Source organism: Prionailurus bengalensis, chromosome E3, assembly GCF_016509475.1.
Source record: "Prionailurus bengalensis isolate Pbe53 chromosome E3, Fcat_Pben_1.1_paternal_pri, whole genome shotgun sequence".
Taxonomy (NCBI): domain Eukaryota; kingdom Metazoa; phylum Chordata; class Mammalia; order Carnivora; family Felidae; genus Prionailurus; species Prionailurus bengalensis.
The window spans coordinates 2,028,146-2,052,243 of record NC_057357.1 but is presented as its reverse complement, the minus strand read 5'-3'; the positions used below and the strand labels follow the sequence as shown (position 1 = coordinate 2,052,243).

The following is a 24,098-nucleotide window of genomic DNA, read 5'->3' as shown; positions in this document are numbered from 1 at the left end:
ATTTATCCTGGAAAATGTTGCATGTGTGCTTGAGAAGAATGTGTATTCCATAGCTTTCGGGTAGAATGTTCTGTATGTATCTATCAAGTCCATCTGGTCTAACATGTCAGCCCAACATTTCCTGGCCAGTGTTTCTCTATTGATTTTTCTGTCTGGATGATCTAGCCATTGATGTAAGTGTATTAAAGTCCCCTACTATTATTGTATTGCTATCTCTTTCTCCCTTTTGAAATGTTAGTACTTGTTTTATATACTTCTGTGCTCCTCCTATGTTGGGTGCATAACATTTACAATTGTTACATCGTCTTGTTGGATTGACCTTTTTATCATCATGTAGTGCCCTTCTTTGTCTTTTATTACAGTCTTTTTTTTAATGTTTATTTTTGAGAGAGAGAGAGAGAGAGAGAGAGATAAAGAGTATGAGCAGGGGAGGGGCAGAGAGAGAGAAGGAGGCACAGGATCTGAAGCAGGCTCCAGTCTCTGAGCTGTCAGTACAGAGCCCGATGCAGGGCTCGAACTCACGAGTTGTGAGATCATGACATGAGCCAAAGTCAGCCACCCAAGTGACTGAGCTACTCAGGCACCCCTACCGTCTTTGTTTTAAAGTCTATTTGTCTGATATGAGTTGTAGCTTACCCCAGCTTTCTTTTTGTTTCCATTGCATGGAATATCTTTTTCCATTCCTTCACTTTTAGTCTCTATGTGTCCTTACGTCTGAAGTGAGTCTTCTGTAGGCAGTGCGTAGATGGGTCTTGTTGTTGTTGTCGTTGTTGTTGTTGTTAAATCCATTCAGCTACTCTGTGCCTTTTTATTGGAAAATTTAGTCCATTGACATTTAAAGTAAGTACTGATAGATGTGTACTTATTGCTATTTTGTTAATTGTTTTCTGGCTGTTTCGTAGTTCCTCTGTTCCTATCTTCTCTTGCTCTTTTCCTTTGTGATCTGATGATTTCTTGTAGTTTTACGTTTGCATCCCTTTTTCTTTTCCTTTTGTGTATCTACTATAGGTTTTTGCTCTGTGGTTACCATGAAGAATACATAAAATGACATATTTATAGCAGTCTATTTTAAGTCGATCACAACGTAAGTGTGAATGCATTCTACAGCCCTACATTTTTACTTGCCCCAATATTTTTATGTGTTTGATATCACAATTTACATCTTTTTATATTGTGTATCCTTTAATAAATTATTGTGTGTATCCTTTATTTTTGTCTTTTACCCTTATACCAGTTTTATAAGTGATTAACCCACTACCTTTACAAAATTAGATTAATTCTGGGGCACCTGGGTGGCTCAGTCAGTTAAGCATCTGACTTCAGCTCAGGTCATGATCTCGCAGTTCATGAGTTCGAGCCCCACGTTGGGCTCTGTGCTGACAGCTCCGAGCCTGGAGCCTGCTTCGGATGCTGTGTCTCCCTCTCTCTGCCCCTCCCCTGCTCATGCTCTTAGTCTCTCTCTCAAAAGAAAATAAACATTTAAAAAAATTTTTTTAATTAGATTAATTCTGAATTTTGAGATTTGTACTTTCATGTTTTCCTGTCAGTAATTAGCACTCTCTTGTTTCAGTTTTTAAAAGCCCCTCAACATTTCTTGTAAGACTGGTCTACTGGTGAGGAATTATTTTAGCTTTTGCTTGCCTGGAAAACTCTTTTTCTCCTTCAATTCTGAATGACAACTTTGCTGAATAGAATATTCTTGGGTAGAGGCTTTTTTCGTTTCAGTACTTTGAATATATGATGCCACTCCCTTCTGGCCTGCAGAGGTTCTGCTGAAGACTGCTTCCTACATAGAAGTTGTCTTTCTGTTGCGGCTTTAAAGATTCTCTCCTTGTTTTTAACTTCTGACACCTTGACTATATAATGTGTCTTGATGTGGGCCTCTTTGGTCCATCTTGTTTTAAACTTTTTCAGACTCTTCAATCTGACGTCTGTTTCCTTACCTGGCTTAGGATGTTTTCAGCCATTATTTCTGCCCCCTTTTTCTCTCTCTTCTCCGTCTGGGAGCACCCTAATGGGAATGTTGGGCCACTTGCTGTTGCAGAGAAATAATACTTGGAATAACAGCAGATTTCTCATCTAAAACCAGGAAGGCCAGAAGGTAGCATTTTTCCAATGTTGAAAGAAAGTGTGCCACCTCTGAAGCCCATGTCCAGCAAAAATGTCTTTCAGGAATTCAGAGGAAATAAAGACATTCTCAGATGAAGGAACACCAGGATAATTTGTCACTAGCAGACTTAGCTTTGATTAGCTGCTAAGGAAGTTCTCCAAACAGAAGGAAATTTGTAACAGAAGGAGGCTTGAAACTTCAGGAAGTTAGAAAAAATAATACAATGATACGGTGCTTAATGTTTGTAGAGGAAATACCTAAGACAATTATACTTTAAAAGAAGAGGGCAGATAAAGGGCCTAGATGAAAGTAAGTTTTCTACACTTCACTGGAAGTGATAGGATATTGTTACCAGGAGACTGTGGTAAGTTAAATCAGTGTATTGTAATATGAAGAGTTAGAGTGTTCGCTACCACTGAAAGAACTATATAGTGAGATACACTCAAAAACACTATAGATTGAAAACAAAATTATAAAGGTTAAAGTAACCCACAGGTGGGCAAGACACAGGGAACAGGAAAAAAAACAAAAAAATAAAGAATAATCAGAAGACAAATAATAAAATGTCAGCCTTAAGCCCTAACACATCTATAATTATTTTAAAGGTAAATGGATTTAATAAATCACTTAAAAGATAGAGATTGAAAGAGTGGATTAAAACACACACACACACACACACACACACACACACACTACTCAACTACCTAACTACCCAACTATATGCTACCTACAGGAAACCCACTTCAAACGTAACTATATGGATACATTGAAAGTGAAAGAATGATAAAAGATATACCATGCACCCATTAACTTTCAACATGAAGGCATGGGTATATTAATACTATATAATGTAGGCTTTAGAGAAAGGAAAAATTATCAGACCCAAAAAGACACAATACTGAAAGTGAAGTCAGCAAAGTTGCAATGAACAAGATGAACACAAAAATCAATCACATCACTATATAGCGATGAACGTGTGGAAGCTGAAATTTAAAACACAACACCATTCATAATTTCTAAAAAGGTATACATCCAACAATACATGTGCAGAATCTGTATGCTGAAAATTACAAAATAATGATTAAAAAAAAAAAACTAAAGGGTATTCAAAGAATTGGAATGGCATACCATGTTCATGAATTGGGAGAGTCAACATAAGAATGATGTCCATTCTCCCTGAATTTATAGGTTTCTCTCGATTTCTATTAAAATCCCAGTAAGATTTTTTATAGATTAAAGCTTATTCTAAAATTTATATGGAAAGGCAAAGAAATTAGAAGAACTAAAACAATTTTGGAAACGAAGAGTGAAGTGGGAGGAGTCACTGTATTCAGTGTCAAGATTTACTATACACCTGCAGCAATTGAGACAGGGTGGTGCCGGTGGAGGGATAAACACGTTCATCAACAGGATAGAATGGAGAGCCCACCAAGAGACCTACACAGTACACCTGCTTAATTTTTATTAAGGGGCAAAAGCCATCTGAAGGAAGCATGATGGTCTTTCCAACAAATAGCATGAGAGCACTTGGACGTCCATAGACAAAAAAGCAACAACAAAGGATCTTATATAACTTAATTCAAAATAGGCTATGGGTTTAAACGTAAAAAGTGAAACTATAAATCTTCTAAAAGAAAATGTAGAGAACATTTTCAGGACTAGGGCCAGGCAAGAATTCTTAAATATGACATAAAAAAAGATTAATAAATGACACTTCAACGAATTTAAAACTTTTGCATTATGGAAGACTTTGTTAAGGAAAACACACACTATAGATGGGGAGAAAATGTTTGCAAACCACATATTTGACAAAGGTCTTGTATCTAGAAAGTGTAAAGAACTCTCAAAATTCAACAGTCAAAATAAAAAAATTCATAAAACGGGTAGAAGTTGAAGTATTTCTTCAAAGAAGAGATACTGCTGGCAAACAAGGATGTGAGAAGATGTTTGACAACATTGGGCATTGGGGAAGTATAAATAAAAACTACAGTGAGATCTCACTATATACTGTTACAACAACCAAAATAAAAAATTGGCAATAACACTAACTGTTGGCGAGGATGTGGAGAAATTGTATCTTGGGCATCTAAAAGGGGAATGTAAAATGGTACAGCCACTCTGGAAACAGGTGAGCAGTTCCTTACAGGAACCATGCACGTGACCACACACAGCCTGGCAATCGCACTCCCGAGCATTTATGCCAGAGAAATGAAAATTTCACTTCACACCAAAACCCGTGTGCAGATTTTCACAGCAGCTTTATTTGTAGCAGCCTCAAATTGGAAACAACCCAAATATCCTTCAGTAGGTGAATGGTCAAACAAATGTTGCAGATCATCTATACAGTGGAATACTACTCAGCAATAAAAAGGAACATAACAAATACATACATGAGCCAGGACGGATCTCAAAAACCTTCGCTCAGTGAAAGAACCAATATCCAAATGTTACATAGTGCATGATCCCACTTACATAACATTCTAAAAGTGACAGAGGTGAACAGATTAGCGTGGCCAGGGGACAGGGACAGAGTTGGAGGCACGGGAGACGGCTGCAGGAGTCGTTCTGTATCTTGACTGTGGTGGTGAGAACACAGGTCCACACCCATGGGATACATTTACAGACCACACCCGCGCACGAGGGCATGTGAAAGCTGGTGGGGGCTGAACGAGGTCTGTAGCCTGGTGACCGTACCTGGACCCATGGACGCAACATCTTCCTGGTCTCGATGCTGTACTACAGTCAGGTCTTAGCACCGAGTGGGTGGCTTGGGGAGCTGGGCAGCTACGTACTATTTCCTGTGACCCTATAATTATTTCAAATTTTAAAAATTGGAAATCAAAAAACCTCCCGAAGAGTAGAACGAATAGGCAGTGCCGTGGGGTGAGAAGAGGTGCTGAGAAGGGTGTGGTGATCAAGGAGAACTCCCTCGAGCCCCCACCCCCACCCCCAGTCCCGTATTTTGCCTCTGTACCTGCCTCATTCCCAGACGCTGTCCTCTCTCCCTGGCAGGTGGGTGAACTGTCCGTGGTGCTAGCGAAAACCGTCCGCCCCCTCAAGCAACAAACCTTAACCCCTCTTCCCCAACCATGTTCTGGCGACCCCCCTCTCCCTCCCATGCATCATCAGTCTTCTCCACTGGATCCCACAAACAGTCTGTCATGGCTCCCATCTCTATGCATCACATCCTTTACCCCCGCAGGGAGAACAGAGGCTCCAGAGGGAGGTACGTTGCTACAGAAAACAAGGAAATTCTTTGCACAATTGCCGATAGCCTCTAAACCCCGAGCCTGCTGCGTTTGTAGAGAAGAGGGACTAGAAAGGCAGATACCAAAATGTTCACCATGGCTTTTCCTGGGGTGGTGAGATGGAATGATTGCTCTTTTCTTCTTTATGATGAACTGTTTTCTAAAGTTGATGTAACGAAAGGATTACTTTCGAGATAAGAAAAGGATCAACACAGGTTGTTATTCTATCAAATGCCCCCAACGGTCCCCCACTGCCCACAGCCTGACTCTCATCGCTTTAAGGCCGTAAGGTGGGTCGCCAGAGCCTGGCTTAGCTGACCTCATTGGTCCCTCATGGGTCCCAGCAGCCCCCAGCCCCACACTGCCCCAACTTCTGACCTCCAGCTGCACCTACGTGCCCCTCAGGGCGGGGTCCCTTTCCTCCCACCTTCTGTTTGTCCTTGGAGGTTGTGACCTCCCTGAGAAGTCTCCCCCATCGCGAGGGCAGGGATAGTCCCCTTCCCTGTGCTCCCCTCGCGTCTCATCACTGCACGCCGGACTGCGTCTGGACTGGTGGGTCAGTGGCCACCTCTCCCTTTGCCCCGCCTCCTTCCCCACGTCTCTGCTTTACCCTCCTTTCCCTGCCCTTTCCATGGGCTGACGTGTATGGACTTTGTCCCTGGGCTCTCTGCATCGGGTTTTCTGGCCATTCAGCCAAGGAGGAGCCCCGCAGGGGAAGGGAGGAGTGTGGGGTCGGCACACGTGCCCCAGCTCCCTCCTATGGAGTCACCTCCACTAGAGGTCCCTCCACTGGAGGCCCCTCTCCAGGCCCTGGCGGGTGTCCGTACAGCCCCTCCTCATCCCAGGGGCCACCATGTGTTGCCAGCTTTGCTGTCCCTTGTGGGTCCTTACACCCTCTCTTGGAAATGGCCCCTTTGTAGGCACGCCCCTTGGATTACTCTATTTTGGGGCGTCGCCTCTTTCCTGTTGGGACTGCGAATGACTCATTCTCCAAGGAGGGGACACGTCTCGATGTGTCTGGTGTGTCGGTACACAGTAGGTGCTCCGTAATTGCATACTGAAGGGAAGAATGAATGAAGCCTCAGGATCACCTGTCCTGGACGGGCTGCTCTCTGTGCCGCGTGGCCGTGCACTTGGCCTCTATTCTCAGATGGGCCTAATTCTTCGCACCTCCCAGGGTCCGTATCACCTGCCACCCTGTCCCCACCAGCTACCCCCAGACGCGCGGGTGGGTTGACCAGGATCGGCAGAGCCACCTTGCCGGCCACCCAGGTGTGTGAGCAATAGCGCGACGTGGCCGTTGGCGATGCAGCGTTATCGTGCCAATGGCGCGATGGCCCCACGTGCCATTTGACCTTCCCGGTGACCCAGTGTCGGCACCCCGCTGAGACGCAGAGAGGTCACCTACTTGCTGTGGTCACAGGGTCGTGAGGGGCAGAAGCTGGGTGTGAGCCGACGCTCTTGGCCTTCGAGCCCCATCACCCGATGGGCACTACCCTTCGAGGCCGCCTCCGGGAGGCTGAGCACCGACCCCGGCCACGGGGCAGGGCTTACCTTGCACGTCTTCATCCCGGGCTCAGAGCTCAGTCCTGAGCCCACGAGGATGCTGACCTCTTGACTTCGGAGCCTCCACCCCCTCCTCACTGTGGTTCCCTTATCCAGACCAAACATCACCCCTTCCAGGCAGCCTTCCAGGTTCTTCCCATGCGGGGTCCCCATCCTCCCTTGGGCCTCCTGGGCTGAGCTGGGCCACCTGCCTCCGCGTCGGGTGCCCTGACGGTCGTGAGCTCCTCAAGGGTGGGGGCAGTGTTGGATCTGTCTCTGGGCTCCGATGGTGCGAGAGTGCCACCCGCACACGTTAGGTGCCTAATCAGTGTGTCTTCTCCTGTGCCGTGTACCCTCGTCAACTCCGCTATGACTTCTTTCAAGCGAGGGCATGGTGACCCACGCACCTGCGTTTTGGGACTGGCCTGGCGTCGGGCACGGAGCCACCTCTGTCCAGCCCTGGCTGTTCCTGGGAGGGTCGGGGCTTCTGGAACATTCTTGGCTGCTCGGGATGCCCCGCCCCCCTCCACCATTGTGTGTTCCTCTCCAGGTCCCTCCCCTCCCCTTGGACCCCTGCTTTGGTGGCAGCGCCCCTGGCGGTGACGCGTCCCTCTCATACACCCGGCCTGCCTACCCAGGGCAGGCGACTCTGTCCTGTGTCTGTTGTCCTCTGATTTCCTATAAATAGCCAATTTTATCTCCTCAGTGACAGGGAGCAGCAGGCTGAGGAGCCTGGCCCCACTTCTGTCCCCTGGCCAGGACTGCCCTGTGTTACTGTGTCCCCTCTCTCGGTGCCCCCCCTTCCTGCCCCTGCTGCCTCTCTCGCCGGCCACCAGGCTTCCCCCGTGCTGTCCTCCCAGAACCCCACGGCAGAGAGCAAGGAGATGACCAACTTGGGAGGGGCTCAGTGGGGGTGGGGGCAGTCAAAGCCCACCCAGGTTGCCCCATGCGGAGCCTCCTACCCAGAACCTTCATGTAGTCGGGGGAGCACAGAGGTGAGGCCTGGTGGGGGGGAGCACAGAGGTGAGGACTAGCTGGGGGCAGACCGGCCCTGTGCGCGGCGCTGCGAGGCTGCTGGGGCCTGGGAGTCAGCTGGGCCCTGGGGGCCGGCACTGGCTTCCCCGCCGTCTCAGGGAGGTGCCTAAAGCTGGAAACAGCTCCTGAGGAAGGGGTGAGCTCCCTGTCACTGGAGGTGCTCAAGCAGAGGCTACTGGTCTTAGGGCTGTGCCCAGCCCTGAGTCCTTTCCTGCTGACCTGCCGGATCCCAAAAACCTGCCTCCGTCAGTCTGCTCTCTGGGATCCAGTCCCAGCACCTCCCCCGCCCCGGCCAGTGTCTTAACTGGGTCTTTGCCGGAAATACAGACGGGGAACAGGTTTGCCCCGGCCGTAGGGTGTGGGCCGTAGGGAGGAGGGCCTGGGGTGGCAGGCCAGCGGTGGTGGGGACACGTGTGTGCGTGCGTGTGCAGGAGAACCGGCCCCGGGGCTGTTAGAGGGAGGGAGGGGCCAGAGCGAGACGCCCCTTCCCCACAACGCCCCAGGCCCCCCCCCGCCCCCCCCGCCTCCCCTGGGAGAAGGTGGCTTTGCTGGACAAGGTACCCGTCCGTGCGTCCGGCTGCAAGGCTCCGAGGCTGGCTCGCCTCGACTCTGACCCGCAAACCCACACAGGCCCCCGTCCCTGGCTGCCCACTCACACCCACGCGGCTTGCGGCCTGTGCGCACTTGGGTCCACGCACCAGACACAAGCCACCGTTCACCCGCCTCTGCACGTCCTCCAGCCCGGGGTGGACTGCTCACCTCTCCCAGGGTTCTTGTGAGCCCCCCCACCCATGCTCACGACGGCCCGCTCCTGCTGTCCTGGGAAGAGGGCTCCGTGGTGACCCTACCTGTAAATGACCCCAGCCCCAACCCAACCCGATAAAACCACCCTAAATAGCACATTAAAAAAAACCCCAGATCCCTCCCTAAGTCCCATAGTAAAAACCCAGTACAAGTATTTGGGTTTTCCCTTTGTAGAATTTTTTTTTTTTTTTAGTAGATATAGTCTCTTTCTCGATTTACAGCAAACATTGCAAATATAGAAATATTTTTCTGAACAACGGGATGACAGCATACAGGGGGGACGGGCCGGAGCACATGCTCGTGGACCACGCCCCCTTCCAGCCACCCCCGACAGCCGTCCCCGGGGCAAGGCCCTCCCCACAGCCTCCCCTGCAGGGCTCCAGGCGGGGGTCCTGGAGGCCACCCGGCCGCCTGCGTTGGCTCTGCCTCTCTCTGGTGGCCTCCGGAGTCAGCAGCCAAGAGACAGACCGAGGAGAGAATGCACAGCAAACCACAGACAGAGGCAATCGTGGGGGGGGTGGGGGAGCCGGGAGGCCACACCGGCCACACCCCCACGTCTGGTGTTTTATGTCTTTTTAAGAGAACTTTACTTTTATTATTTTTTCTTAAAAAAGGAAGAAAATAAAGACAGACAGGAAGATAAAGGCGGCAGAGAAGAATCCAAGAGGAAAGATAATGAAAAAAGAGTCCCCTCCCCCACCCCCACGCCCAGACAGTTTTCGGAAGTCCCTCGTGTGCGTGTCTGTGTGTGTGTGTCTGTGTGCGCGCGTGGGTGTGGCGTTTCGTGGCAGTCTCTGGGTTACAAATGGCTGCGGTGGGTCCTGTGTCCTTCTTGGTCCCCTGGGCGTCGCGCGTTTCGGGGTGGGGGCGGGGCAGGCGCGGCCGCGGGCTCAGGACTTGTGCTGGGCCGACACGCCCTTCCAGTAGTCCAAGATGTCGTGTAGATCCTCGTCTTTGGCGAACTGAACCTTCTTGCGCAGGGCGTGGCCGGCCGCCACGAACTCCTCGTGGTCCTTGTGGCGCCGGCGGCTGAGTCTGAAGCGCTCCCAGATGCTCTGGGAGGCCCTGCAGGCGTACTCGGGGCTGGAGGAGTAGCTCAGGTTGTGGTACTGCGGGGACAGCTGCGAGTAGGCCAGGTCGCGGGGCCGCGGCCGGGTCAGCGGCTCCAGGATGGACGCCTTGCGGCCGCCCAGGCTCTCGTGTGGCGGGGGCGCGGGGGGCGCGGGCGGCTCGGCGGGGTGGGAGCCGGGGTACGAGTGCCGGTGCTCGCCGTAGTGGCGGCCCTTCTCGGCCTCGGCCCGCAGCACGGCGGCCGCAGGCGTCACAGTGAGGATGGTGTCGGGCGCGGGGGAGCTCTTCTCGATGTACTTGGCCTCGGCGGCCGCGGCCTTGTGCCCGCCGGGGCCCTCGACGCGGAAGGCCCGCGGGCTGCGCGCGGAGCCGCCGGACGTGGGGCCGGCGCGCGGGGGCCCGGTGGCCGCCTCCACGCTGTGGTGCCGCTGCAGGCCGTGGCCGAAGGCGTCCTTGTAGACGGGGGACAGGAAGCCGTGCTTGGCGGCCAGGGGCTCGGACAGCAGCATCAGCTGCGGCTCGGCGGCGGCCGCGGCCGCGGCCTTGCCGCCCTGGAAGGAGGTGGCCTCGGACTTGAGCGCGTCGATGCAGTTGTTGATGATCTGGTTGACCTTGTCCACCTCCTTGGCGATGGTGGAGATCTCGGCCACGGAGCTCTGGCTGTCGGGGCCGGGCCGGCCCAGCTCGCCGTCCCTGCGCTCGGCCTGCTCGCCCGCGCGCACCTCCATGTAGTTGCCCTTGCCGGCCTTGGGCGTGCCGCCGCCCTCGGCCAGCTCGTATGGCTCCGCCTCGCTGGCGGCCGCCGGCAGGTACGGGATGCGGGTCACGGCCTCGGGGCCCAGCAGCGGGCCCTGGGACAGCGGGGCCAGGCCGGGCGCCTCCATCTCGGGCCCGTACTTGAGCTCGATGATGGTCTTCTTGAGGCCGCCGGCCGCGGCCGCCTTCTTGTGCTCCTCCTCCTGCCGCCTCCGCCTGCGCAGGCAGTAGTAGACGGCACCGAGCACCAGCACCATGCCGAACAGGCAGCCCAGGATGGTCATGATGTAGTGCGTGGCCGTGGACGGGCTGGGCACGGGGCCCGGCGGGCTGGGCGGCCTGGGCAGGCAGATGGTGAGGCAGGTGTGGTTGTGGTGCAGCCCGGAGCTGGTGGACACCACGCAGTAGGTGTAGTTGGTGAGCGTGTACAGGTTGGTGAGGCGGATCTCCTCCCGGGGCTTGGTCAGCCTGGACACGGTGGACGAGCGGCTGTTGTTGAAGTGCTCCAGCGTGTACATGCGGGTGAACGGGCTGGGCAGCTGCACCGTGATGGTGGCCGAGTTCTGCGTCAGCTGCTTGACCTTCATGAGGGGCCGGCCCTCGGCCTGGGGGGCCAGCGTGGGCAGGGCCACCAGCGGCGTGGTGCCGTCGCCGGAGAAGCACTCGTCGTCGGCGCACGGGGCCTCGCTGGGCTCCGGGGGCGGCGGCGGGGGCGGCGGCGGGGGCGGGGAGCGGCCGGGCGGCGGCCGGCCCGGCGGCGGGTGGGGCTCGGCCACGTAGGAGCCGTCGGTGCACACGGACTGCAGCTTGCCCAGGATGCTGCGGTGGCCGTGGCGGCCCTGGCCCAGGAGGAAGTAGCCGGAGTAGAGCGGTGGCGACTCGCACTGCATGCGGTCGTAGGCGTGCGTGGCGTTGGTGAAGGCCGCCAGCCAGCGCAGGAAGCCCAGGAGCTCACACGAGCAGTAGAAGGGGTTGCTGTACAGCTCGCACACGGACAGCTTGGCCAGGCCCGCGAAGGTGGCGCCGTGGAGCCGCTGGATGCGGTTCATGGACAGGTCGATGTTGACGATGTTGGGGCACTCCCAGAAGGCGCTGGGCGTGACCACCTCGATGAGGTTGGCCTGCAGGTACAGGTACTCGAGCTTGCCCAGGCCGCGCAGCACGCCCTCCGTCAGGTTGCGCAGGCGGTTGTAGCCCAGCTGCAGCACCTGCAGGTTGAACTGGCCCGAGAAGGCGCCGTCCTCGATGTAGGCGATCTCGTTCTTGGTGAGGTTGAGGTACGTGAGGTTGCCGAAGCGGCTCAGCGAGGCGTACTGCACGCTGCGGATGCGGTTCTCGTTCAGCCGCAGGTCCACGATGGTGTTGTTGATCTGCTGCGGGATGGCCTCGTACGGCGGCTGGTTCTGGCTGCAGATGGCCAGCCACACGAAGCCCTTGTCGCCCTCGATCAGCCAGCAGTCGCCGTGGGCCAGCCCGCCCGCGTGCAGCAGGGTGGCGGCCGCCACGCACGCCCACAGCGCGCCCCACCGGCACCCGGCCATGGGGACCGCCGCCGCGGGAGCCCCCGCTCTGCCTGCCGGGGGGGTGGGGGGGATGGGGAACCGGGTGGGAGGCTGGGTGCCGGCCCCCGGGGGGGGGAGGGGCGGGGGGAGGCTGCCTGCGTTCTCAGGGGCGTCCTGTCCCAGACAGCATGGTGGCGCAGCGGGCGTGCTCCCTCACTGCCGGACGCCCCGGGTCATCCGCCCGCGTCCCGCCGAGGCCGTGGCCGTGGCCGCCTCCCCCATCGGCCTGGGCGTCCCGACGGCTCCACCCTCCGCCTCCAGCTCCGTGGTCCTGCGGCAAGACAAGAGAAGAGAGGGCAGTCAGGAGACGCGGCGGCCGCGGGAGGCCCGGGGGTCAGGTGTGGCCCCGTGCCAGGCTCAGCTGAGCCGCCCGACAAAACAAGGAGGCGCATTCGGGGAGCCCGAGGACGACGCAGGGGGACAGGAAGTGCTCAGTACACACGCTGTCTTGAGGGCGGGGAGCAAGCCAAAGGAAGCCCCAGTTCGGAGCTTCCCACCCTCCCCAGCCCCGCTGCACCTGCTCGGTCGGGCTCAAAGTTAGGGTCGCCCCGGAGAATCAGGAACCGTGTGTGCCTGGCTCAGTGCCTCCCTCGTGACAGAGGGAAGACAGGGACGTCCTCTCCGGGGAGGGCACTCACAGCACTCACAGCGGCCTGCAGAGGGTGCTTTGAGCCCTGGCCCAAGGGTCCGCAGCTGGCAGGGCGCAAATCCTTCCAGGGCCCACAGGTCCCCTCCGGCTCCTCTCCCGGGAGGGGCTGGGAGGCCGCAGCCGGCACCATCCAGGCACCACGCACGGCTAGGTTCTGGGCCGGAGCTCTCCTGGGCTGGGCCCCGGCTGCTCCGTCTCGCCCAGTTAGCCAGCTGGATGGTCCCTGAGGCTTTGCACCTGGCTCCGGGGCCCTGGAGGGTGTCACCACTCTGTGTGGGTAGATCCCGGCAGAAAGGCCCGGAAGGCAGGGGTGGCTCTGCGAAGACTCCCCCACGCCCCCTCCCCAGACCCAGGCAAGGGCCGAGCCCTCCCAGCTCCGCCAACGACGCCCAAGACACGATGCGATGTGACGGTGGCCGCTGTCCCTCCAGACCCCGCGCTTCCCCGGGACGGGGCCGTCCCCCCTTGCCTGCCGCGGCCCCCCACCCGTGGGAGGATCTCCGGTCTGCGGGACGCCCCCTCCGCCCCCCGTATTTCTCCCGCAGGACAGACGAATGGGGATGTGTTTCCTTGTTAATGCTTGGATTTACAGCCGGCCTCTGTAACCGCTCTGTGGCCTGGCGGGTGGCCAGCTGAGTGTATTTCACGGATATTGACGTCTGCAACTAGTCTGCACTGAGGCGGTTTAAATTAGGAGAAAAAAATATAATGATGCGAAATGGATTTTCCTTCCCTTTGGAAACTTCATAAAGAACAGTTTTGATCTGGCTCCTGGGGAAGAGTCTCTTTCTGATTTGCAGAGTGGGGAGAGATCGGACAGGTGGGACCCGAGGAGGAACCCACCCCTGGCCCGGCCCCGGGTGCAAACCACCGGGCCCTCTCTGGGCCCAGTCGGAAGTGCCTTCAGGGTCCTGGCGGGGCACGCTTGGGTGTCCGTCCCCAAAGGAGGGAGACTGCCAGGGGTCGCCGGGGTCCCTGCACAGTCTGGCCCGTGACCTCCAAGGTGCCGTCCCCTGAGGAGCCCCTGGAGCGCATCCCCGTCGCTGTCACTCGGTGGCCACCTGCCTGTGCCCGGGCGGGCTGCCCCTCCCCCAGGGGGCCTCGCCCCAGTGCACTGAGGTGCAGCGCGGCAGTGGGCGGGGGCAGGTGCGGGATGCGTGGGTCAGCCTGGCTCCCGCCTCCGGAAGCAGGTACTCGAGCAGGCCTGTCTAGGAAACCTGGCGCCTCAGCAGTGCTGATTGTAATCACCTTTAATCTCTCGCTCAAAATAACCCAAAGTCAAGTTAAGGAGGATTACAGGGCCTGAAGAAGCCTTATCACGGGCAGGCGCCCGGGGAGGAGGGACAGGGGCCCCCAGGCTACCAGCCTCTCCCCGCCCCCCTCCCAGGGGCGCCTGGGGGCGTGGGTCTGTGTGCGCGTGTGGCTTGCACAAGGCAGGTTCCCACACGTTTGTGCCGGGCTCGGTCGTGTGTCTGGGTGTGCACGTGCGAGGGTCAGTATACACACACACACACATACACACACACGTTGGGACCCACGTTCGGGCACGTGCACGTGGACACGCGCACCTCGAGTGAACACGGCCCCGTGGTAGGATGTGCACGTGGTGTGCCGCCACCCGGGAGCCCCCCACCCCAGTGCCACAGCCTAGAGATTGGCCACCTTGGGAGCGGCAGGTGGTTCTGGGGACCAGTCTCGCCTCCCCTGTGCACCCCCACACTCTGAAGCCTCCGCCGTCGGGCTGGCCCGTGTGATGAGGGAGGCAGGGCCCTCAGGATGGGGTTCGTCCCCAGTCCAGGGGCTCCCTCTGGAGGCTGTGGGGGATGGGAAGTCCTGTCTCACCTCACCTGGCCTCGGGTGCGGGGATATAGGAGTGGGAGTGTGACCCTGGTGGCTGGTCCCTTCTGCCCCTTTTATGGCCCCCAAGACCTGGCCTCGGAGGACCCAGGGATCTTGCCGCACAACTCACTCTACAGGTGGGAAACTGAGGCCAAGGCCACACGGTGAGTGGCCCCATCCTCCTCCTGTGGGGCTGGGGGCTGGGCGTCAGCTCTGGCAAGTGCCTGGTCCCCCCGGGAGGCCCCTCGGCTGTAGGGACTGAGCGCCCCGAGTAGGAGTTAACCCCAGGGTAAGGGGGACAGGATGCCACCCCATGGGAAGTAGCCCGAGTCAGCTTTCTAGAGAGGTCCTGCCGGGATCACGCACCATCCCCGGGACTGCCCTTTCCTCCCGGGTCTCACTGGTTCATCGGTTAACCATCTGTAGCTGGCTCTGTCACCGTCCCCACCCCATTCACCCCTGTCCTCCTCGCCCGCCAAGTGACTCGTTAAATAAACGTACCCAGGACACCTGCCGAGAGCCTGCCCGGCCGGTGGGGTGTGCAGAACTGTCACACCAGCCCCCACCCGTCACCTGCCCCCTGGCCCCAGACATGCAGGTGCCCGCCCCCCTGCACCCCTGCAGCTCTGGGATCCTCTGCCGGTCCCCCTCCCTCCACACCATCCCTGCCAGCTCCCGGTGCCTCCGAACTCCCTCTGTGCGTCCTGCCGGGCAGCCCTGGCCACACATGGCTGCTGAGTGCTAGAAATGTGACTAGTGGCTGTCGTACTGGGCAGCATAGTTCTAGAACCTTCCATAGACACAACTCGACCTGGCTACCCGCTAGCCACTGCCCCATCTCCTTCCCCTCCGGGGTGCCACCAGCGGTTTCCAGCCCCCTCCCGCGCGTGTGCTTCCCCCAGATCGTTCCCTTCCCCCGCTCTCTCGGACTAGTGCGCGGGAGCCGTCCCCGCCCTGGGCCGCGGCCTGCGTCACTGGGGCCACGCTGCCGGAGCCTCCAAGAGCTGCTCATTCTGACCCGTCCTGCGGGGCCACGGATCCATGCATGTTCGATGCCATCACTTTACAAAACTCCAGCCTGAGTGCCCAGCGGTTTTCCCATATGCACACCTGACCCAGACGGACGGACGCCCTGAGCACACTGCCCCGGCCGCTTGCTGGACCCCAGGCTCGGTGCCGGCACCCCGGACTCCTCAGGACGGCCCCTCGGAGGCCCCATGACTATGACCCCACACCACAAAGAGGTGGGCAGGGGCACTCACACGGGAGCCAGTGGGCGGAGGGCAGGGGGCCTGTCCCGGGTGGGGAGGGCACCTGGTGGGGCATGAAAAGAACCCTGGGTAGGAAACCAAGCATCCCGCCCAGACGGGCGGAGGGCCGGTCTCTCGGCAGCTCTGAGTGGGGCCCAAACCCCACACACTGCAGAAGATACTCAGGCACGAGCACAGGGCTGGCGTGCACACACACACCTCTGGTCTACCCCCTGCCTTGCCGGTTGAGTCCGGGCGGCAGGAGAGCCCTGGTGGCCACGTCCTCGTCCACGTGCCTGCTCCTGTCTTCCACGGCAGGTGGACGTGCCGGGCACGGGGCATTTAGGAACAGTCAGGGCCCCGAGGCATCCACGAGCCACTGGGGCACCAGCAGGAGACGACACAGAGGCCTGAGTGGTGCCGGGAAGGTGCCGCGAAATTGTGGGCAGTCGGGCAAGGCTTCCACAACAAGGTGCTGTTTGACGGGTCCTAGCAGGTGAGTAGGAGTTCGTTAGGCAAAGAAGGGCGGTAACGGGTGTCCGAGGCAGAGAGGGTGGAGGCTCAGAGAACAGCCTCCCTCCGGGGAAGTGGGCAGTGACGGGCGGGCGGTGCCATGGCAGGAGACGGGGTGGCAGGGGTCCCCGGGACCGGCGTGGAAGGGCCGAGCGGCAGGAGACCCCCCACACGCGCTCCCTCTGCGGGGAGCGTGTCTGCCGCGCAGGGGGCGACGGAGACGGGGCCCGGGAGGCTGGCACCACGTCTGTTCTGTCACATCAGCCCTGCGGCCACGTTGCCACTAATGAACTAAAGAAATACGGCGGTTCCAGGCTTTTAAACTTCTTATGACCGGATTTGCATAATCGCCACGGCCACGCTGGGACGGGAACACATCTGTCTAAAGCTACCGTTGCCCTCCTCAATCACGGAGCCCCGACGTGAGGCCAGCACGGGGCCGGGGCCGGGGCTTCTGCTGAAGCAGTGGACTGTCCACACCCAGAGGGAAACGGGCCGAGGGCCAGGCGCACAGGGAGGCGGGGAGATGGGGGGAAAGCTATCGATCGATACGTTTTTACCGCTCCAATGTTTGGCCGATAGATCATGTTCACTGCTAATGTTTGTCTGCCTCTGCAGCTTGGCCCTTCTGCAGAGCCCCCGGGGCCGTGACAGGCACATCGGGCCAGTGCAGCCACTGGCCGACGACGCGGCCTGGGCCAGCAGAGCCCATGCAGGGCGGGGCCTGCCCGCCGCAGGCTTCGGATTCCTAGGCCAGGGCACGAATGTTGGGTCTGCCTCGCTTTGGCTGTGTGACCTTGGGCAAGTCGCTTAACGTCTCTGGGCCCGCTTCCTCCTCCGTCAAACGGAGATCACCTGGGGAGCTCCCCTCGCGGCGTTACAGCAAGGATGAGGTGACCAGATTATCTGAACCTTCCGGCATGTTCCCTGGTACAGGCACGCTCTAAAATGCCCACTCCCTTCGCTGGAGAGGCCCCTTGGCCTCAGGGGAAGGGGGTGGGGGGAAACGCACATTTCGGGCAGCGCGGGTGGACCCAGCGGGCCAGCCAGACGGGCCTCGTGGGTGCTTTCACTTCAGCAAGCCCCCGCCCTGGTGCCCACGCCGCGGCAGTGCCGTGAAGGCCGTCTCCAGGCTCACTGCCCACGTCAAGCCCGCCCTCCCCACGCCGGCTTCCCATTTGCCCGAGGAGGCTGGCACGGGCTCCCGAGGCGGGCGGTCCAGCAGTGCTGACTCAACAGGGCCGGATCCTCAGGACTTGGCCCCAGGGTCGGTCTGGCAAGCCCCCGACCTCAGCTGGCCCTGGCCTTGTCCTCTGGGAGGCAGGCCGGGAGACGGCCGCCTGCGCCACACGTCCTCGCCGCGAGATGGCGGAGGGCGCTGGCGAAGGTCGAGGGACGGGGCCCGGGAAGAGTGCGGAGCCCCCGACGTGGGCGGTCCACGGGAGCCCTGAGCCCAGGGGCCTCGCCCTGCCTGGCCAGAGTCTGGGACGAGCGGGAAGTGTGCAAACAGAGGCGATCCCTTATTTCCTCCAGGACCCCGCGTGAAGCGAGTGCCTCCTGTATACGGAGCCACCTCTCTGACGTCCAGAGACACAGGGGTCGGTGTGACCCCGACAAGACGTAAGATGGATATGGAAACAGGCCCCCAAAGGGAAAGCCAGCAGCCGAGATCTTCCCGGAGGAAGGACAGTGGATCGCCCATCAGCGCCCATCACGCCGCTTGCTAAAAATGCAGATTCTGGCCCCAACTCGCGCCGAGGTGCTGGCCTGGGACGGCCGGCTACGGGTGCCTGGTCCAGCAGACGCGGCGGGAAGGGCTCCGGGCAGGGCCGGGGGCTGGATGACGCCGGGCTCGCACGGTCCCTCCTCCAGCAGGCCCCGCAGCTCCAGGCTGCTCTGGAGTTAATTAGGGACCCCAACATTTAATGGTCTGTTAGGCTTCCACTGGGCATCTTTTTAAATTAAAAAACATGATGTATGGCACTGTTGGAAGGAGAAATCACTTTGCGATGGTTTCCTGCTCTGGCTCTGGCAGGGATCGGGGAGGAGGGTGGCTGGCCGGCCTCCAGGAACCATGGGCACATGACCCTCTCCAGGAACACCGGTCCACCCCCGGCCGTCAGGAAGCATGTCACTGACTCCAGGCAAGGGTCTGGGTGTCCAAAGGACACTGGCACTGTTCCCCATCACACCCTCCTAACCCTGGCAGCCAGGAAGTTCTATCTTTAGTCTGACCTGAATCTCTCCAGTTGTTTTGAGGGATGGCTGGTTTGAGACGGACCTCGGAGACTTGCCGCTTCTGCTTTTCCCAGTGCAACCGAGACCTCCAAAGGCCCTGAACTCCGGGAGCCCTCTCAGAGCTGGGGAGTTCCGTCCCTGTTCCGAGCTCCGGCGGAAGGCGGGACGTCCACACAGAACGCCGGCTCCCTCTCCCCACGAGCCACCGGCCGGGCCATGCCCGCAGACCCGATGACCACGGCCAAGCCCGCTCACCCGCCTGGCCTCCGCACGGACAGGTCCTGCCCGAGTCTCCGTTGCTATGATTCTTTCATCAGAGCACATTTCCTGGCCGCTATTAATTGTACTAAAGATTTGGGGCATGGTTTCCAAGCAGAGGTTATAAATTAGCAATTAACCCTCAAATGTTACAACGAGGGTAATCGGATACCAAGCAAAGACCAGCGTCAGAAGTATCAGTGACGCGACACGGGCTGCGGCGGACAGGACACGTCCGCGGCACCAGGGCCGACCACGATGCCGGCTGCGCCCCGGTGGGCGCCACGCTGGGGGGAAACAGCCGCTCTGGCGAGGGGCCCTCGGGGAGACTCCCGGGCAAGGTGCAGGACAGCCAGCACGGCCCCCTCGGCGGCCGAGGTGTTCCCACACCGGAAATGGGGCTCTCTCCCCTACGTTTCTGGAGAGTTCCATCACAACACCTGGGATCCCGACAAAAGACTTCCAGGTGATCACCCTCAAGCTCGCGTCCCAGGAAAGAGGCTTCTGGAAGGGAAGCCGGCAGCACGGGCAGGCCTGGGCCCCCAGACTCTTGTCTTTCCTTTGTGTGTCATCAAACCTGCACACGCGCACACGCACGGCTTCCTCTGCTCTGCAGCTGAGGGAACTCTGAGCCACCCGAGGAGCAGACGTCACCTCTATCTGCTAACGTCCTTACGGTCTGAATTCTTACCGTTTCACTTTCCATCCGCCTGGAAGGTATTTGGCTGGGGTGAAGAAGACGTAACATCAATCCCTCGCCCCCACCAACAGGCAACAAATTTGTCCTGCCAGCACGAATTGAATAATCTGTCCCCTCAGCTGACGCGTGAGGCCCCATCCCCCAGCCCAACGGCAGCATGCTGCCCAGAGGGCAAGTCTGGTCAAGCCTGTCCTCCCTCTTCAACCCCGCATGGCTCCCCAGCTCCCTCAAGAGAGTCCACGTTGCGGGGACGGTCCCCGCCTGGCCTGCCTCTCACCCCCCCCACCTTGCCCTAGAAGGCGACGGTCGGCCTGCCTCTCTCACGCTTTCTCTAGGCGCTGTTTCCCCGCCTGGGACGTAACCCCTCCCTGCACATCACCGGTCCACCCCCAAGTGCTCTGTGTTCAGACCCCTGACTGGGGCTGCGGTCCCCCCTTGTAATCCCAAAGCTGCCCCACTATGCCCCTGTGCTGCAAAGCTCTGACTTCCCATCTGTCCCTCCCCATCAGTCAGACCGTGGGCCGAAGGCTCTGGGATGTCCTTTTCAGGCGCGGAGCAGGGGGCCTGTGAAGACATTCAGGCCACAATCACCTGTGAAGGGGCCCAGCCACGCGCGTGGCTTTCCAGGGATGATCTCCCATTTATGCCTGTTGCTCTGGTGCAGTTATTAACGGACGCTCTTTCACTCGCCAAGCATTCCTGCTAGGTTGTAAGGCCACCAAGGAGGCCTCTGTCTGGAGACCATTCTGTCCCACTGGTGGCTCCCGGCCCCTCTCGTGACACCTTAGCAGCCCCGTTAAATCCTTGCAACTCTGTAACAGGCTTCCATATCTAGGACGAAACCCATCCGTTCTCACTCCCCGCGTTCCAGATACCTTGCTCTGGGTGGATATCCTTCCGGGTGAACTTTCAGAATGACTTCAAACCACGTTGCCAAGGCGCGGACGGCAGTGCACTGAGCCTACAAATTAATTTCGGAAGAGCCTTAGGGATCGTAACATTCCAGCTCAGCCTACCCCACTACGCCTGCTTTCTCTTTGGTCTCTCGGGAAAACTTTACAGCCTCCTTCATAATGATCTCAAATTTTTCTTGTAAATTTATTCCTGGGAATCCCGTGGAGTTTTCTGTTGTTCCGTTGTGAGCGGGGACCATTTATTTCATTATGTTTTCTGACTAGCGGCTGCTGGTGCAGACGAGAATCATTGATTTGTGTATGTTTGCCTTATACCCAGCCCCGTACCTCTGCCAAGTCCTCAAATTATCGCTTCATTTGGTTCTCGTGGCTTCCTTGGGTCTCAAATCTGTCTGCAAATAACTGCAATCCTTTCCCACAGACATCCCGTTTAATTCGGTTTCGTGTCTTATTGCTATGTCTAGCGTTTCTGGACAGTGATAAAGGGCCCTGTTGGGTTTTTTTAATAAAAGTTTCTGAACAGGAATCGTGAAAAAATCTCATCTTTTAGAACGAGGGTGGCCAGGGAGCGACATCTACTCTTTACTGTGATGAAAAAGTACCCTTTCCGTTCTGGTTTTAGCAGTTAACTTAAAACCAGAAATTCGCACTAGGTTTTATCAGATACCTCCCTCCCATCGTTTATGAAGACGGCATCCTGGCCAACCTGTTGATGCTCTGTATTATATTAATAGGTTTCTTTAATATTAAGCCATTTTGAGTTCTTTTGACAAATCCGACATAATCATGGCAGATTATCTCTCTGATGTTCTGGGGAATTGGGTCTGCTTGTGTCTTATTGAGGATTTTTGACCCAGTCTTTACGGGCAAGAGCCGCGTGGGGTCTCATTTTCCATACCACCTCTGCCTCCTGGGGTTCGGGGCCGTTCTCGCTTCTGCCGGGGGAGATCTCCTGCAGACGGTGGCAGCTGGCTCAGTCAAGAAATGCCTTTGATGGGGGACCTCCCGGGTCCATGAGCTCAGGGCCCCTCCGTGGCAGAGGGGCTCCCAGAAGCCGTGCAGGCAAATACCGCGAACCACGTTGTCAAGTGAATGGTCGTCTTCTCAAGTGAATGTCACCCCTGGTTCATCTTCTGTGCGTTCTAGATTCTCCTGATCCGCGGTTGGCCCAGAGAAGTCTCTGCTGGCAAAGCTTACACCAGCCTGGCAGGCATCAGAGTTGGTGAATTCCACGCGGGTCTCTGGGAGACCCCAGCGCCCAAGGACGACATTAGGATCGTGAGGGCACCCTTGCGGGCAGTCTGGACCTAGTCTCGGATGCAGCCGCCACCAGTAAGAAGCCGCTTCCCTGACACCGCCTGCCGCAGAAGCCTGAGGTGTGTGGGAGGGTCTCGGGGTGGCTTCTAGAAAGAGCCCCCAGCGGGGGCATGAAGACAAGCCACCCAGCCCTCCCTGGATGCCTGCCCCACAAAGCCACGAGGTCAGGGTGGCTCGTTACGTGGCCACGGGTAACAACCTGATGTCAGGGGTCGGGTGAGCCCCGCGTCCCCCCCGAGCCTCGCCTGCCCCACCTGTCACAGGCAGCTCCTCGCCCTCAGAATCCGGGGTGTTTGCGAGCATGCCGGCCGGGCGGGACCCCTCACCAGAGGCGGGATGTGTGGGGCGTGACCCTTCCGCCACCAAATCAGACTTTCTCAGCCTACGTCTTCTCTCCTCTGGGAAGTGGCAACAATCAAGTGACCTCCTGGTTCACCGAGGGATCCGCACAGGAGAAACGCGTCCCGTGTGCACCGCTCTGTGCTCCGCGGGGGCCCTGTGGGGCTCCGGCCGTCTCCAGGATCTGGGGACAGACGGACGGGGCAGGGTTTGCGCAAAGTCCGGGCGGTGCAGCCAGGCCCCGGGAGCCTGAGCGTTGGGGTGGCACCGTTCCCAGGGGGCGTGGGCCGCAGCCAGCCCCCAGCTGCCCCTCCACTCCCCCCGCCAGCTCTCAGAGTCCATAAAAAATCAATCTAATGACACAGCACACATTAATTATAGCTGCAAGACGAGGAACGGGATTGATCTGGAAGGGGCTGGCTCTGCTGTTACCCAGATGCTCTGCCAGAGAGCAGACCGGAGCCTGTCCCCCAACATGGGGCTGGGGGGACAGAAGGTAGAGGCCGCTGGGAGGGCAGCCTGGGGGCAGGACACCGGGGCGTGGGTCTGTCCCCGCCTCCCTCTGGTTTTCTCACACCAAACCGAGACTGCAAAGGGGTGGGGCTCCCTCCAGACAGCTGTGGGTGGGCAGGACCCAGCCAGACCCCTCTCATCTCCCTCCCCTACAAACAGCACGGAGGGAAGGCCCGTCCTGGGCGCTCCCAAGTCCAAGGGGTTGAGAACGAGTATTCTGGACACGGCCGGAGCCCCAGCCAGACGGCATGACGGAAGGAAAGGAAGCCCCGTCAGGAGCTGGGAGGGACACGGATGTGCTCTAAGAATGTCCCGTGTCCCCTGAGGATGGGGCTCCGTGGCCGGCCTGAGGGCCCATCGCCACGCACAGGTGTGGCCGGGTTCGTGGTCTGTATTCTGGAGGCGCTCGGGGACCCTCCCTGGGCAGCCCTGGGGCTAGAAGTGACTGTAGATCCCCTCGGACGGCAGCCGCACCCCAAGTCCCTGAGATACGGGGGTGCTGGGGCCCCCCACGTGGGCCCGGGGACAGCTCCGGGCGGGCCTTCCCCTGTGTGTGGAGGGGGCGGGGGGCTGGGGCTGCGTTTGGCTGTGCCGCGCTTCCCGCTTATGTCTGAGCTGGGAGATCCAGCGTGGTCCGTATGCCGCGGTTATAAATAGAGCTCCTCAGGGGGGCTTCGAAGGGCCAAGGTGAGAAAAAACTGGAAGCATCATGGGTGGGGGGGGGGGGCTGGCAGGACAGCAGCTTGCGGCCTGACACCTGCGGGGGAGGGGTGTCCCCGGAGTGCGACCCTTGGCCGCGGCCTCCCCCCGCCCCCGCCGCACTTCACGCGCACACAGCAGCCTCGCACATGAGCGTCTAATTACCGCCTCACCACGGGCAGGAGTCCCGCCACCGGAGCAGCTGGAGGTCACTCGATCCTCCGCGTAAGTGACACCGCTGGAAGCCACCCAAGCGAGGTGTGAGGACGCGCTCCCCTCCGCGGGTCTGCCCTCCAGCACCGGGCGCATCAGAGAGACAGCGGAGCTGCTGGGGCTCACGCCGCCTCCTCCCCCACACCGCCTGCCGCCTCGCCCGGGGCTCTGAGCCTCCGTCTGTCTGCGGGCCGTCTGTCCGTCTGTCACCCGCGCCGTACCGCCCACCGGCCTCCGGGAGTCTGCAGGAAGGGGACACATGCTGGAGGCCAGGACCAGGAGCCCGGCATTCCCTCCAGCTGGAATAACAGGTCACATCTCCACCTTGACGGAGCACACAGGACAAAAACGCGCCAGGAAGGGGTCAGCAGAGAAGCGTGGCTCCACGCCACCCCCAGGGAAGAGAATGAGGCAAACGCAGGTTGAGCCAATAGATGTGGCCACCTAAGAAGGTAACCGTGGCTGACTTAACAGAGATCTAGCAGGTAGAATAGGGGAGGTGACCATCCATTTCTATGCAGCACC

The 24,098-nt window shown here is 58.4% G+C and overlaps 1 protein-coding gene across 1 annotated transcript in view; it reads right to left on the bottom strand.

The window, feature by feature from the left end:
- Positions 1-8,956: 8,956 nt before the first annotated feature.
- Positions 8,957-24,098, bottom strand: part of ELFN1 (extracellular leucine rich repeat and fibronectin type III domain containing 1) — a 63,988-nt gene continuing 48,846 nt past the window's right edge. The window contains exon 3 of the mRNA XM_043559538.1: positions 8,957-12,402. Within this exon, the coding sequence (XP_043415473.1) occupies positions 9,633-12,110 (2,478 nt within the window). The 5' untranslated portion in view covers positions 12,111-12,402 and the 3' untranslated portion in view covers positions 8,957-9,632. The remainder of the gene's footprint in view (positions 12,403-24,098) is intronic.